Here is a 14,111-nt window from a genome sequence, read left to right on the forward strand (position 1 = left end):
GGGAAGTGGCTTGAAGCTCCCAGAAGTTTTCCTTCTCATGAGTGACAGAAAGCCTTAAGCTGTCAATTGAGAATAGCTCAGGTGAAGCTACCAGTTGATAAGGTAATCCAGAGAACTAACAAGGTCTCAGTGTGACAGGGGCCTCAGTGCCTGCTGTGGCCTTAGTAATTCAAGGTAAGGTCAAAATGGCTTCATAGTTTCTCGGGGGAGGGGGGGTCTTAGGAGACAGGCTGACCAAGCGAATAGAAGCCCCATGGATTCTAGATAGAGCATTGCTTTCATGCAGACCTGCATGGAGGATTGGGGGAAGAGTTCATTAAGGCCAAGAGGTCTCTCCTTACTGTAGGTCCTCATAGATTCTCAGTTTGCCTTTGCAGCTATCCCAGGCAACTTCCTTGCTACTCACACTTTTTTTTCTGGCCCTGACCACAGCCATCATGCCCCGGGGACAGAAGAGTAAACTCCGTTCTCGTGAGAAACGGCGCCAAACCCGAGATGGGCCTCCTCAGAATCTTGAAGATGCTCAGGCTACTACAGCAAAGGAAGAAGTGGCCACCTCTTGCTCTGATGATGCTGCTTCAGGCACCTCAGCCACTGGCTTTTCCCAAAAGTATCAGCAAGCTCCACCTAATGCTGTGGCTGCTGTAGGCATTTTACCCAAAAAGTCTGGTAAAGGTAGCAGGAGCAGAGGGGCAGAAGGTGAGCATACCTCTAAGGCTGCAGTGGCCAGGGATAGAGGATGGAAAGATCTGCTAATGAGGAAGTCAGGGCTGGTGATGCAATACCTGCTGCTCAAGTATAAGATGAAAGAGCCCATTCTGAAAGGGGAGATGATAAAAATAGTCAATAAAAGGTTCAAAGAGCACTTCCCTGACATCCTCAAGAGAGCTTCTGATCGCATAGATCTGGTCTTTGGTCTTGAGTTGAAGGAAGTCAAGCCTAAGGGTAACTCCTATACCCTAGAAAACAAGCTGGACCTCAGCGACAATGAGAATCTCATCGGTAACTTGGGTTTTCCCAGAACCGGGCTTCTGACACCTCTGCTGGGTGTGATCTTCTTAAATGACAACTGCACCACAGAAGAGGAGATCTGGGAATTCCTGAATACCTTAGGAGTCTATGATGGTTGTGATCACTTCATCTTTGGAGATACCAGGCAGCTCATCACGCATGATCTAGTGCAAGAGCAATATCTGGAGTACCGTCAGGTGCCCAACAGTGATCCTCCTCGCTATGAGTTCCTGTGGGGTCCCAGAGCCCATGTTAAATCCAACAAGATGAAAATCATGGAGTTTTTAGCCAAAGTTAATGAAGCTGATCCCACTATTTTTCCAGTCCATTATGAAGAGGCTTTGAGAGAAGAGGAAGAAAGAGTTCAAAGTGAAACGACAACCAGCCGTGGCACCAGTGCTAAAGCCAAATCACGTCGTAAGGTCAAGTCCAAAAACTCTTCTTAGTGATATCTGAGATAGAGTCTTCACATTTTTTTTAATTGAAAGGCCTGCTAATTTTTGTTCATGTTACAAATTAGTAACTCATTGATAAATATTTTTGTTTTATATTTTTCAACTGGTGTTCAATGCTTGAGAGTCAGAGTAGATATAGTAAATGTTAATGGTTCACATTTATTAATGTTTGGCAAGCTTAGTGTTAGGTGTTTTGTTGTGTGTGTGTGTGTGTGCGCGTTTGTTTTGAAATAAAGATTTGAATTTATTAACGAGCTTTGGTGATAAAAAGAAAGCTAACCTCATTGGAAGATGGAGATTCTTGGAAACATGAAAGACCCACAATAAGCAGAAGATAAAGAAAAACATTTAGCTCTTGTTTTTGCCTTACTCTACTTAGTCTTTCTTGTCAAACATATAACAGATAGACATATACATAGATAATGCTGATTTTATTCAGGAATATATGAAAAATGAACCATAGAAATTACATTTCTTACTCATGGCTTACATTTTAGCCAAACATCTCCTCCTTGGGGAGTGTTCAAGCTTTGTACTGGGGATGTTTAGTCAAAAGAGACTTAGCATCTGCTCTTGCAGTGACAGAATATAGAAAAATCTATCAATGTGAAAAAGTGAAATACTCTTTCATAAGGAGGTAAAAAACAGGGTTAAGTGGGGACAAAGGGAAAAGATGACATAGTTTTCCTTGTCAAACAGAAAAACTAGGGAAAAACATTTTCTGTTTTTTTGTATATTTTTGTCTTAGGATTCTGCATGTTCTGTGACATCTCCTGGATGATAAAGTTTTTCAATCCCACAGACATGGATGATAACATCTCAGGTAAAGATAATCATATTAGCAAGTGTCAGGTTGTAGTATCTACACAAGACCGATACTACCACAGGTACTTTTGTATATATTAGATATCTTCCTAATCCTACAGGTAAATTCTGTCAAACTTACCTCTCAATGGAGAGCTTGAGGCTTACAGAGTTTGGTAATGTGCCAAAGTTCAGATGGCTAGCAATGTGGTAGGATTGAGACTGGACTCTTTAACTAGAGCCCACACTAATCCTAAATTGAGGCTATACTCTTGTCTTTTAGGTTTTTTCCCCTCAGCACTCCAACATCTGTTTTAATCGATTAAAAAAATGACCTTGTGCCACAAATATTTTAGTGGAATGCATAAACTGGAGCAATAAGATTACAAAAAGTAATTGAAAAGCATAAACAATGAAAGAGAATTCAGTGATAGAATGATTGTTTACATTTACAGTACTATATAACCTAAGCTTATGTTGTGCCCTTGCCCTGTGTTACAACATCCTCTCACATCACTTCTAGGACAGAGATCCATTCTCTACAAGGTTTGAAGAGGAGAAATTACTCTAGAATGTGCAGGAATAGACATTTCCCTGAAATTATTTAAAGCCAGAGACAGAACCAAGATAAATCCTTGAGATGCCAACATTACATGTTTATGTAGTTGGTCTGGGAAGATTAACACCCCCAGAATATGGAGCGTGTCACAGAGAGACCAGTCCCACATAGTCTGAGAAACAGGTGGTTTGAGACAACTGTCAGTCTATGCATCTCCTCAAATTTTCTTCAGGTTTATTAGGGTTATAAGAGCAAGAGGCCATGCACTTGTGGTTCATGCCTATGATCCAGCTATTTAGAATGCAGAGACATGAAGGATCTTGGATCAAAGTCATATGAGGCAGAACAGTCTTCAAGACTCCATCTCCAATACAAAGGAAAAGCCAGGTGAAATGTGGCTCAAGTTGTAGAGTGCAACCATGACAGAGAAAAGCCAATCCAGAGTGCAAGGCCATGGCTGAGTATTGATGGCTCGGGCCTGTAATTCTAGCTACTCAAAAGGCTGAGATCTGAGGATCACAATTTGAACCTAGACAGGAAGGTCTTCAGACTTATCTCCAATTAACTACCAAACAACTGGAAGTGAAGCTGTTCTTCATCACTACTATCCTTGAGCAAAAAAAAAATCTCATGGACAGTGAGTTCCCAATCATGGAGTTCAAGCTCCAGGACCCAAACATACACACACACAGACACAGACAGACAGACAGACACACACACACACACAGTGTAAGGCCCTATGTTCAAGCCCAGATACTGGATGGGTATTCTCCTTAGGGTAGAATCATCATGTCCAAAGAGAAAGGAGTCCTAATATTTCTTAGGAATAAAAGCATTAAGGCTAAAATAATATGATGTCAGACATAGTTAGGACATAGATATCCAAATTCCATTAGTACCAACCAAAAAGTGAATATTGAACGGAGAAGATAAGTATCCTTCAAAATTCCCAATTGCCACAGGCAAATATTTCAAGCTGTTGCCTCTCAGTTGCTGAAAGAGGAATAGTCTCAAAGACAAGAAATTCCCAGGACTCTGAGAGACATCAGTATGGTGGCCTAGTGACTCATGCTAACTTCCAAGTCAAACCAAGCCAGCATTGACAAAGTGGGCAACATCAGATCAGCAGAGCGTGTACTTCCAGTTTGTACTAGGGGTGAAGGTGAGACGCATGCTCCCACCATTGTGGGAGCAACAAAGATTCCTCCACTGCTATTTCCCTAGCGGGAGCTATAACAGTTGTGAACCCAGAAGTTACTTCTTCCTAGGGGGTGTCAGGGATTTGGGGACCTTAGGATGAGGAGATAGGCTTCAAGTCAAGTCAGGGAGAATTTTAAGTTTTTCCAGGATTCAGATGGAGGACACTAAAGAATGTGAAGTATAATATCAGTGAGAGGCATATAAAATCCTCCCAATTGCCATTCTTTAGAGACCCCAGACAGAAATGTTAAGCAAAGGTGCCTATCAGTTCTCACTCAGGGATAACAAGAAAGTAGGGGTCTTCCTTTGCATGGTCACCCAAGACTGCCTGGAAGTTAGATTTGGGGACAATGAATTGATATCCTGTATGAAATCACCCATCATAAGTTCCCAATATGTCTGTCACAGCCTTCATTCCTGTAAGTCCACTAAGTGTATAGCTAGAAAAGGCCAACCTCACTTCTTCTTGTGGATTATCAGGGAGGCACAGATACCACAAGTTAAAAAGGAAGGGAGCCATGAGTTCTGACAAGAGTCTAATCAGAGAACTTGAGAAGAATAAAAGTGACTAGGTATATTTGAATAGAAGGAGCAAAACGTGTCATGCTTTGCCTTTTGGTATCAGCCCTAGAAGGCTTCTAGTCAGGCTATCAGGTGAGCCTTCTGCTATCGTCTTCATAGGAAGAAGATATCTTCTCAGGGAAGTAAAATCATTGGCTATAAAGTACAGCAGAAGGAAGTGTTCCAATATATGTCAGTATGCCAAGTGCATTCCATCATTATACTCCCTCTACCAGTCTAACAAATTGGGCTTATCGAAACATAGATGCAGAGCCTGAGGTTCAAAGAGTTTGATAACTTACACAGTTTACACAGCTGGTAAATAACAGGACGTAGACTATACTCCTGGTCTAAGTCAAAATCTACAGTTTCACTCCTCCTAGTCTGAGGCCTTCCTTAGCCTCATTTTTGCAAATGTATCGCAAACAATTGGTTTAAAAAAAACTTTGTGGTCAAATACTGGGTTTTAATATGTAGCTGGAACAGTAATATTACCAAAATAAAGTGAGGTGTGAAAAAGATTACAATGATATATTAGTGGCAATCACTGTCTGGGACCCATTCTCAAGCATAGTAGCATACTCCGTTCATGGGTTTATTCTGTCCAAGAGAAGCACAATGTCTATATTCTGATCACCAGTAACCCTCCCAACAGTGTCGATCAATGGTGGCTCTTTATACCCCATCTCAGAAAAAAATGGTATCTGGCCAACTATGATTACATAAGATTGCATACAATGAATGTATGCATACCTTAATTGTAACAACAAGATTAGATTAATAGCCAGGCTACCTCTTCCTAGTCAGATGTAGCCTGACTAGGAAGTGAGTACCCTGTGTAGTACAGTTCTTTGCCAGGCAACCATGTCCAGATTACCAATAAAGGACACATATTGTTCTGCCAGGGACGAGGACCCCTTACCTTCCCTTCAAAACCCCTAACCCTCCTTTTCTATCTTGACATCTGGTACTGGGAACAAGTGGGTGGTATATGCTTAAAAAATTTAAGAAGGGATTTAACGAAACTATGGAGTCCAGTTAACTCCTAGCAAGCTTAGGAACCTTTGTGAATTAGACTGGCCTGCCTTTGGTGTAGGATGGCTCATGGAAGGGTCACCAGACAAGACTGTAATCAATGAAGTTTATAGGGTAATTAGTTTTCCTATATTAATTGTTGGCAGGATTTGGTCCTCAGCCAACACTCAAGACTGAAATACTGTCTGGAACAGGTCTGTAGGTTCTAGAGGCCAGAGTGGTTGCAAGTTCCAAGTATAGGGAGAAATCAAAAGAGCCTGTATTGGCCAAAGAACCTGAGGAAACACCACTGCCCTATGTGCTACCAGTACCCAGTTCCACACTCAAACCTTGAATATCAGATAAACAAGCCTGAGGGACAGTTACACTTGTAAAAGCTGACCTGGAAGCATCTGGAACCTCAAGTCTTTTGACTCCCCCAAATTCTGTGGCTGTGATGTCCACTCCAAGTCTACTAGTCCACAACTTCCATTCAATCAAGAGGTCCCATGAGGGCCTCTCCTCAAAATCCCATCACCCTATAGATGACCCTGAGAGCAGTTCAAACCTGCTGTATTCTAAGCAGCAGGGTCAAATACAAAGAGCAAGGAAAACGTTCATATACTACCCTTCACAACCACAGACCTCCCAAACTGGAAACATCACAGAAAAACCTCAGTCTCCGATTGATTTAATATAATCTGTCATTCACACTCATAAAGCCATCTGGAAAAACTGCCAGCGACTTTGGACACACTATTTATTCTAAAGCATGACACTGTATTACACTGGTAACATGGTTGGAAAAATGGTCGGAAGACCATGCCCCCATTGGTAATTTCACTGCCTAAGCAAATATTCATGCTCAGTTTTCTCCAAGGAGAATCCCCATAGGGACCTAATGGTTATGGAGACTATCAGTGGTTTGAGTCAATACCAGGAAGCCCTATTAGGAGGCAAGAAAGAAGGAAGAAAGAAGGTCATAAACATAAGCAAAATATCAGCAGCCCTCCAGGAACCAGATGAGAGTCCCAGCCTAATTTCTCAGCGGTTATGTGAAGCCTTTCACCTGTGCCCTCTTTAGCCACTGAACACCAACAGAAAATTAATGCTTCTTTTGTTGGCCAGGCCCAAGGGGACATAAAGTAGAAATTACAGAAACTAGAATGATTCACTGGAATGAATGCCAGCCAGCTCTTCAAGATAGCCTCAAAGGTTTTTGTCAATCAAGATCAGGAAGCAAAACAAGAGGACTTTAGGACTATGAAAAGAAAAGTAGACCTCATGGAAGCAGCCCTTGTTGAGTGGTTAGGTGGTCCCAGGGGACTGAACCAAACAGAGCTATGAGTCACCAATTTCTCCAGGATGCCCCTGCCCTAGGGTAGAACTAGGGTGACATTAATATGCCTACTGTTGCTAGGATGGGAACTGGAAGAATGAATGTCCTCCAATGAGCCAGGGAATCCCCAGAACATCATCCAGGATCCCCCCCACTCCCCTTGCCGCCATGAGGAAGAGGCCAAGTATCAGCCCTCCTGCAGTGAGCCTGACACCCTGACACCTGGGAGGAAAACACAGCCTGGCAGCCCTAGAAGACTATGTGGAGGAATAGAACAGATCAGGTTCCATTATACTGGGCCGCCAGGACGCCAGAAGCCTGTGGTCCTAATGGAGATAGAAGGCTGTCTCCATTGACATCAGAGCAGAACATTCAGTTGGGACCCCACTAGTAGGCCCAATTCTTGGGGCTATAGGAACAGGGCCTGCTGCCCCTTCTTGGAATCTAGACAATGCAATCTTGGAAGCCATGAGGTAAGGCCTGAATTCTTTTATCTCTCTGATTGCCTTGTGGCCTTGATGGGCAGAGACTTATTATGTAAACTGGAAGCACAGATTACCTTTGATTCCGAGGGCATGTCAACCTTCAAACGGAGAGGACCTGAGGCAAAAATTCTAACTCTGGTGGTTAGTCAATCAAGAAGATGAATGGAAGCTCTGTGCCCCTGGTGGAAGGTCTCCTGAGATTTCTGAGTTTCCCTTCAAGATCCTAGATTTGTGGACTGAAGATAATCCCCAAGTCTGGTCCAAAACATGCCCCCAGTAGTTGTGGAACCCAAGTGGGAGGCCCACACCCATCAGCCAAAAACACTTATTTCATTCCTTGCAAGGCTCAGGTGGGAATTCAAAAACGCCTTTTCAGACTCCTAACATGTAGGATCTCCAATCTTGCTAGTCATCCTGAAACACCCTGTATGGTGTTCTGGACATGAAATCTTCTAGTCACAAAGCCAGAGACTAGAGGATTTCAGGCTAGTTCCGGGACCCTGAGCAGTTTATTCAACAGCTGTTACCCTGCATCCCATTGTCCCAAATCCCCATATGCTTTTAGGCTTTGTTACAGATGAGGCAAAGTTTTTTACTTGCCTAGATCTTAAGGACTCATTTTTCTTCATCTGTCTGACCCTACAGAGCCAGCCTATTTTTACCTTCCAGTGGGAAAATTCCAATACTGGAGGAAAGTGACAGCTAACCTAGCCTCAGTAGCCACAAGGTTTCAAAAACTCCCCTACTATCTTTAGAACTGCTTTAGCATCCAAGCTCCAAGCATTCCCAGCTGACCAGCATGATTGCACAGTCCTTCAGTATGTGGATGACCTCCTATTGGCTGGACCAACTCAGAAGGACTATATGGAAGAGGCTTACCTGCCTCCTTCTCTTTTATGGGAGGCAGGGTTCAAGAGTTCTCAGAAAAAAAAAACTCCCAGATTTGCCAAAACAACATTAAATACCTTCGTTTTCACTCACCATAAAGCAACACAGTCTCAACCTCAAGAGGAAATGGGCTGTATGTTCCATTCTGGCCTCTAAGACCCACCAGCAAACCAGAAAGTTTTAGGGAGTCATTGGTTCCTGCTGAATTTAGATCTTTAACTCCCTCTTGGCCAAACCTCTGTATGAAACCACAAAGGGGATAGAATGGGAACCCTTAGTATGTGAAGAGGCATAAGAGAAAGCCTATAGAGAAATCAGGAGGGCACTCACAAATGTCCCTGATTTAAGCCTACCAAATCTGATGAAGCCTGTTTTCTTGTATGTTCATGAGTGAAAGGGAACACTTGTCCAAGTCCTCACTCAGATACTGGGATTCTGTCACCATCTGATGGCTTACTTGTCAAAAGAATTCTCTGCAGTTTCCCAAGGCTGGCTGCCTTGCCTGTGTGCCCTAGCAGCCACCATTGTTCTGGTGGTGGGAGCAGATAAACTCACTCTAGGGTAAGAACTCACTGTCCAGGTTCCTCATTCCATGCTGACTCTCATAGACTATAAGGGGAATTACTAACAGAACAACTTCTACTCAGCCAAATACCAGAGTAGTCTATGAGAAAACCTGTACATCTGGCTGGAAGTTGTTAAGACTTTAAACCCAGCTACCCTATTGCCAATTGATCCAGGCCCCCTAAAGCATGAATGCCTAAGAGAGTATGGATGAGGCTTTCTCAAACCAACCAGCCTATTGGCCATCTGGATGTTGAATACTTTACAGATGGCAACAGCTTTCTCCAGAATGACATGCACTTTGCCAGGCATGTGCTGATAACTCTGAACTCAGTCATTGAAGCCCTCCTGCTGCTTGGTAGAACTTCTGCACAAAAGGCTGGACAAATTGCCCTTACATAGGCAGTCCAGCTTACTGCAAGAATACAGGTAAATATCTATATTGACTCAAAATATGCCTTCACAACCATTCGTGCCCATGGGACTCTCTATAAAGAGAGAGGCCTGCTTAACTCAGGAGGAAAAAGTATCAAGTATGGACAAGAAATCTTTGAACTGCTAGACACAGTATGGATCCCTAAACAGGTGGCAGTTATACACTGTTGAGAGCACCAAAAGGGAGGTGGAATAAGTGTTTGGGTAAATTGGAGAGCTGACTGAGAGTCCAAACAAGTAGCCCTCACAAAAGGACTGGCCCCAATCATTCTAACAGTGGTGGTGTTCTTGTGTCCCTTAGCTGAATGATACCAACAATGCACACCACAAGAACAGGTTTGGGTCAAGACTAGGAAGGGAAGTTTTCTATGAGAGGGATGGTGGAAAACCTAACTCTCTGGCTCCCACATTTGTCAAGCAGTTCCATAAAGAAACCTACAGCCCAAGAGGTGGCCAGGTATCTGTTAAAGGAAACCATTCCTTGGTTTGGGATATCTGCTATTGAGCCAAATAATGGAGCAGTCTGAGTAAAGTGATAAAACTGGTAGCTAAAGGCTTAGGAATCATAGAAAAGTTGCATGTGACCTACCACTCCCAATGTTTGGGGATAGTGGGACATATGAATAGGACCCTAAAATTACAACTGTAAACACTGTATCAGGAATCCCATCCATATTGGGATCCATTACTGCCCATAGCATTATTAAGGATTCGATCTAGTCTTCAAGGCTTTCACCCTTTGAAGATGGATCCTCAACCTAATCAGGGGTATACAAGGAGACCTTAAATAGATAGGTGACCTCACCTTGAGACAAGAGATACAGGTCCTTGAGTGGACTCTCTCAAAAATCATTGACTGGGTCTGCAAGAATCTTCATATTAGCCTGACAACTCTCATGCACCCTTACAAACCAGGGGATATTGCACAGGTGAAGGAATGGGATTGGCCAACCATTAAAACCCATTGGAGGGGCCCTTTCATTGTTATTTTGTCTATACCTACTATAGTTAAGGTAGCTGAGATTGTTCCCTGGTTCTACCACAGCCCAAAGAAGCTAGCTTATCTTGAATTATTATTGTTATTGTTGTTATTAGTAGTAGTAGTAATATATCCCTGACCCAGGGTTACTATGCAAAGTTACCCTCTGATACATCCAAGCCCTTCCACAGGCTGACCCTCCAAGATCAAGCTACTCAGGAGCAGCAAGCAGCGAGACAACAGCCTTGCTTTAGTCACTCTGGAAGCTGATTAATTTACATACAAAGAAGCCTGAGGAACTGCTTTCTACTCCCTAAGGATGAGTCCCTTCCTTGTTTTCCTTGTGTCAAAACTAATTGATTCTCTCCTAGGGGATCCTTAAACCTCAGACTGTTATTTGTACATATGCACTACCCTGGCACGGAATGTTGTTACCAAGACTGTTTTTTCCCCACTACTCCTGTGTAGGTACTGTCACTAGGTCATGTACCCGTATACCCATAACCTTACCACCTACTGCGTGTGCTCCCATGGTAATCAACCTATCTGTTTCAACCCCACATACTGCCCTCGATAACAATGGTTAGAGGTCCAAAATTTTTATCAGCATTGGAAAAATTATGAACTGTATGAAGGGTTAGAGACTCTATCAAGCCTGTGTCCATATACTTTGATATGTGTCCCCCAGTAAATGCAAACACCACTATTTGGAGCTACTGTGAGGAGCTAGCCTGTAAAAGGACCTATAGGCTAAATGACGAATATATGTGTCTAGAGGACACCAATCCCTGGACTGGTTATGCATCTTATGAAGAAGTCTACTGCTTCTATTGGGGCTGTGTGAAATGGGGAATTTGGCAACAAATTCCTTATGCCAGTAAGAGGCAGCAAACTCTGATTGCTCTCTTAGTACATGTAACCCTGTAAATTTATCATTTTAAATGTCAGTGAACCCCAGTGGGGGACCAGACACCCAAATGACATTCAAATTGATGGAAAGTGTACAAATACAATGACCCAGGGCTGGGACGGTGGCTCAGTGGTAGAGCGCTTGCCTTGTATGCATGAGGCCCTGGGTTCAATTCCTCAGCCCCACATAAGCAGAAAAAAAAAGCCAGAAGTGGTGCTGTGACTCAAGTGGTAGTGTTCTAGCCTTGAACTGATGAGCTGAAGAACAGCACCCAGGCCCAGAGTTCAGGCCCACAAACAGACCCCCCCAAAAAAAATCCAATGACCCTGCTATACTTCAAACTCATCACAATTACCCATAAGCATTCCTCATATCAAGTCTTTTACTCTTCTTATTAGGAAATGCAGGTGGGTTTCCTATCTCTATCAAAGCTAAAAACCTGTTCTTCTTGCTGGCCAGGCCCATATCCCAGAAACTGAAGGTCACTTCATGTGATGTTTGTGGGGGTAACAAACCTGCAAGACCACTGTCCATGAGAAGCTAAAGAGCTGGACCCATGGGAACCCTTTAATGAGACCACTTCCCCCAATCATGGGGAAAATGTCTAACTCCTAAAAAATTTTATTATCTGAAATTACTATATCTCCTGCCCAAAAGGCCAGTTCACTACTTCAATGGAGGATTTGTTTAGGATAAAAGTTTTACCATGACGCCACCTAGAAGACCTATAGTGGAAATCTCCAAATAACATGGAACCTCAGCCTCACCCACTAGCCAACTCCCCCAACCTCCATGCCTGTAGTAATTTAACTATAGACATAGAGTGGCAGGATTGTTACTCAGCAGCTGGTTAAGGTCTTGGCACAATCAAGTCATCCTTCATTTTTCTTGCCAGTCCTGGGGCTTGAACTCAGGGCCTGGGCACTGTCCCTGAGCTTCCTTTTGCTCAAGGCTAGCATTCTACTGCTTGAACCACAGAGCCACTTCTGGTTTTTTCTGTTCATGTAGTACTGAGGAATAGAACCCAGGGCTTCATGCATGGTAGGCAAGCATTCTACCACTAAGCCACCTACCCAGCCCATGGTCATCCTTCTTCTTGCTCCCTCTCAAACAGTGTAAAAATGTTAGAAGTTATGAAGAAAAATTGAGTAGATAAAAATGGGGTGTCTCACAAATTAAAAAGATAATAAGTGGCATCCTGAGTGAATCATTCTGTATTATAGTTCTGCAGCTTGTGTAGAAGAGGGGTCCTATGACCATCTCACCCCAATTTATATGCTCAATTGCATTACTTACCTCCAGGCAGAAGTCAGAATTATAATTTATGAACCTGCAAGTGCCCTTGATATACTGGCCAAATAACATATCAATGCAAATATACCCAAACTGCCTAGCCTAAGACTACTTACTGCCTCCAATGAAGGTGTGTGTGGAAAATTAAATCTAAGAAACTGTTGTTTGTAAATTGATGATGCAAGAAAAGGTTATAGAAGAAATCACAGACAGAATGAGAAAGATTGCCCATATCCCCATCTAAACTAGGAAAGGATGGAGTCCAAAATCCAAATGACCTGTTTAGAGGATGGTTTTCTGCCTTGAACAGATTCAAGACCCTGATGAGAGCAATGGTCCTTGTTTAGGAGCATGCTTAATATTATCCTGCTTAGTTTCCTTAGTACTGCAGTCTATCAGAGCCATTATGGAGGCCACCGCAGAAAGAAGGCAGCCCATGAAATGATGCTGTGCAAATACAAACTCCTCAAGCAGGATGCTGCTCATTGACCCTTGGTGAGTTTGAGCATCAAAGGAGAGAATAATGCAGTAGAGGGGGAGGGAATAACATGAGGGGATGATGTGGCAGGAAACAGAATGTTAACGAAAGTAAACCTGGAAATGGTCACACAGTACTTAGTGTCTGGAAAGGGATATACAGCACGGAGAAAGAGCTAGTCAATGCAATAGTAACTATCTATGGGACAGAATTAGTTTTTTGTTCACACAATCTGCTTGTAAAGGCATATAAGGCAATTCCCCTTTGTTCTCAGAGCTCAGCTCTTTGGACACAAGTCCATTGAGTCTGTGCTGGCACAAACATTGCTTCTTGGAAAGCCTTAGTATCTAGACTCTCTGTCCAAATATCCTGCAACAGTTCTATCAAACAAAACAAAAACATTACACTGAACTTCTATCTCAAACCAATCACAATGCATCTCATCACCATTACCTGGAAGTATGGCTCAGGGTAGAGCAAATGTGAGACACTGAGTTTAAGTTCCAGCATCTCCAAAACAGAAAAAGACTACAGAAAATAACAAATGCTGGAGAAGGTGCAAGAGAAGAGGAACACATATACGCTGTTGGTGGGAATGTAAATTAGTCTATCCACTATGGAAATCAGTATGATGCTTCCTAAAAGAGCTAAAAATTAAATTATCACATGATCCTTCTATACCACTCTTGGATATCAAAAGAAACCTGAATAATTAAAGGAATTGCAATCAGCATACAATAGAGATACTTGTACACTGCTGGGAAGGTGGCTCAGTGGTAGAGCGCTTGCCTTGCATGCATGAGGCCCTGGGTTCAATTCCTCGGCACCACATAAGCAAAAAGAAAAAAAAAGCCAGAAGTGGGCTGTGGCTCAAGTGATAGAGCGCTAGCCTTGAGCTGAGGGACAGTGCCCAGGCCCAGAGTTCAGGCCTCACGACCGGACCCCACCCCCCAAAAAAAAGAAATATTTGTACATCCATGTTTATTGTAGCATTATTCACTATAGACTAGTCATAGAATCAGCCTGAGAGCCTATTAAGGAATGAGATAAAGAAAACATCATTCAGCCCATTATATTCTACAATTACTATACATTAATAAAATAACTGAAACTAGGCTCCCAGTCTGAATTGTTCT

At 42.8% G+C, this 14,111-nt stretch overlaps 1 protein-coding gene across 1 annotated transcript; it reads left to right on the top strand.

Moving 5' to 3' along the window:
- Nucleotides 1-437: 437 nt before the first annotated feature.
- LOC105993281 (melanoma-associated antigen B2) lies at nucleotides 438-1,457 on the top strand. Its single transcript, XM_013026482.1, has one exon. It carries the CDS (start codon nucleotides 438-440, stop codon nucleotides 1,455-1,457), a length of 1,020 nt encoding a protein of 339 aa, XP_012881936.1.
- The last annotated feature ends 12,654 nt before the right edge of the window (nucleotides 1,458-14,111 follow it).

This window comes from Dipodomys ordii, unplaced genomic scaffold (genome assembly GCF_000151885.1).
Source record: "Dipodomys ordii isolate 6190 unplaced genomic scaffold, Dord_2.0 Scaffold94, whole genome shotgun sequence".
Classification (NCBI taxonomy): domain Eukaryota; kingdom Metazoa; phylum Chordata; class Mammalia; order Rodentia; family Heteromyidae; genus Dipodomys; species Dipodomys ordii.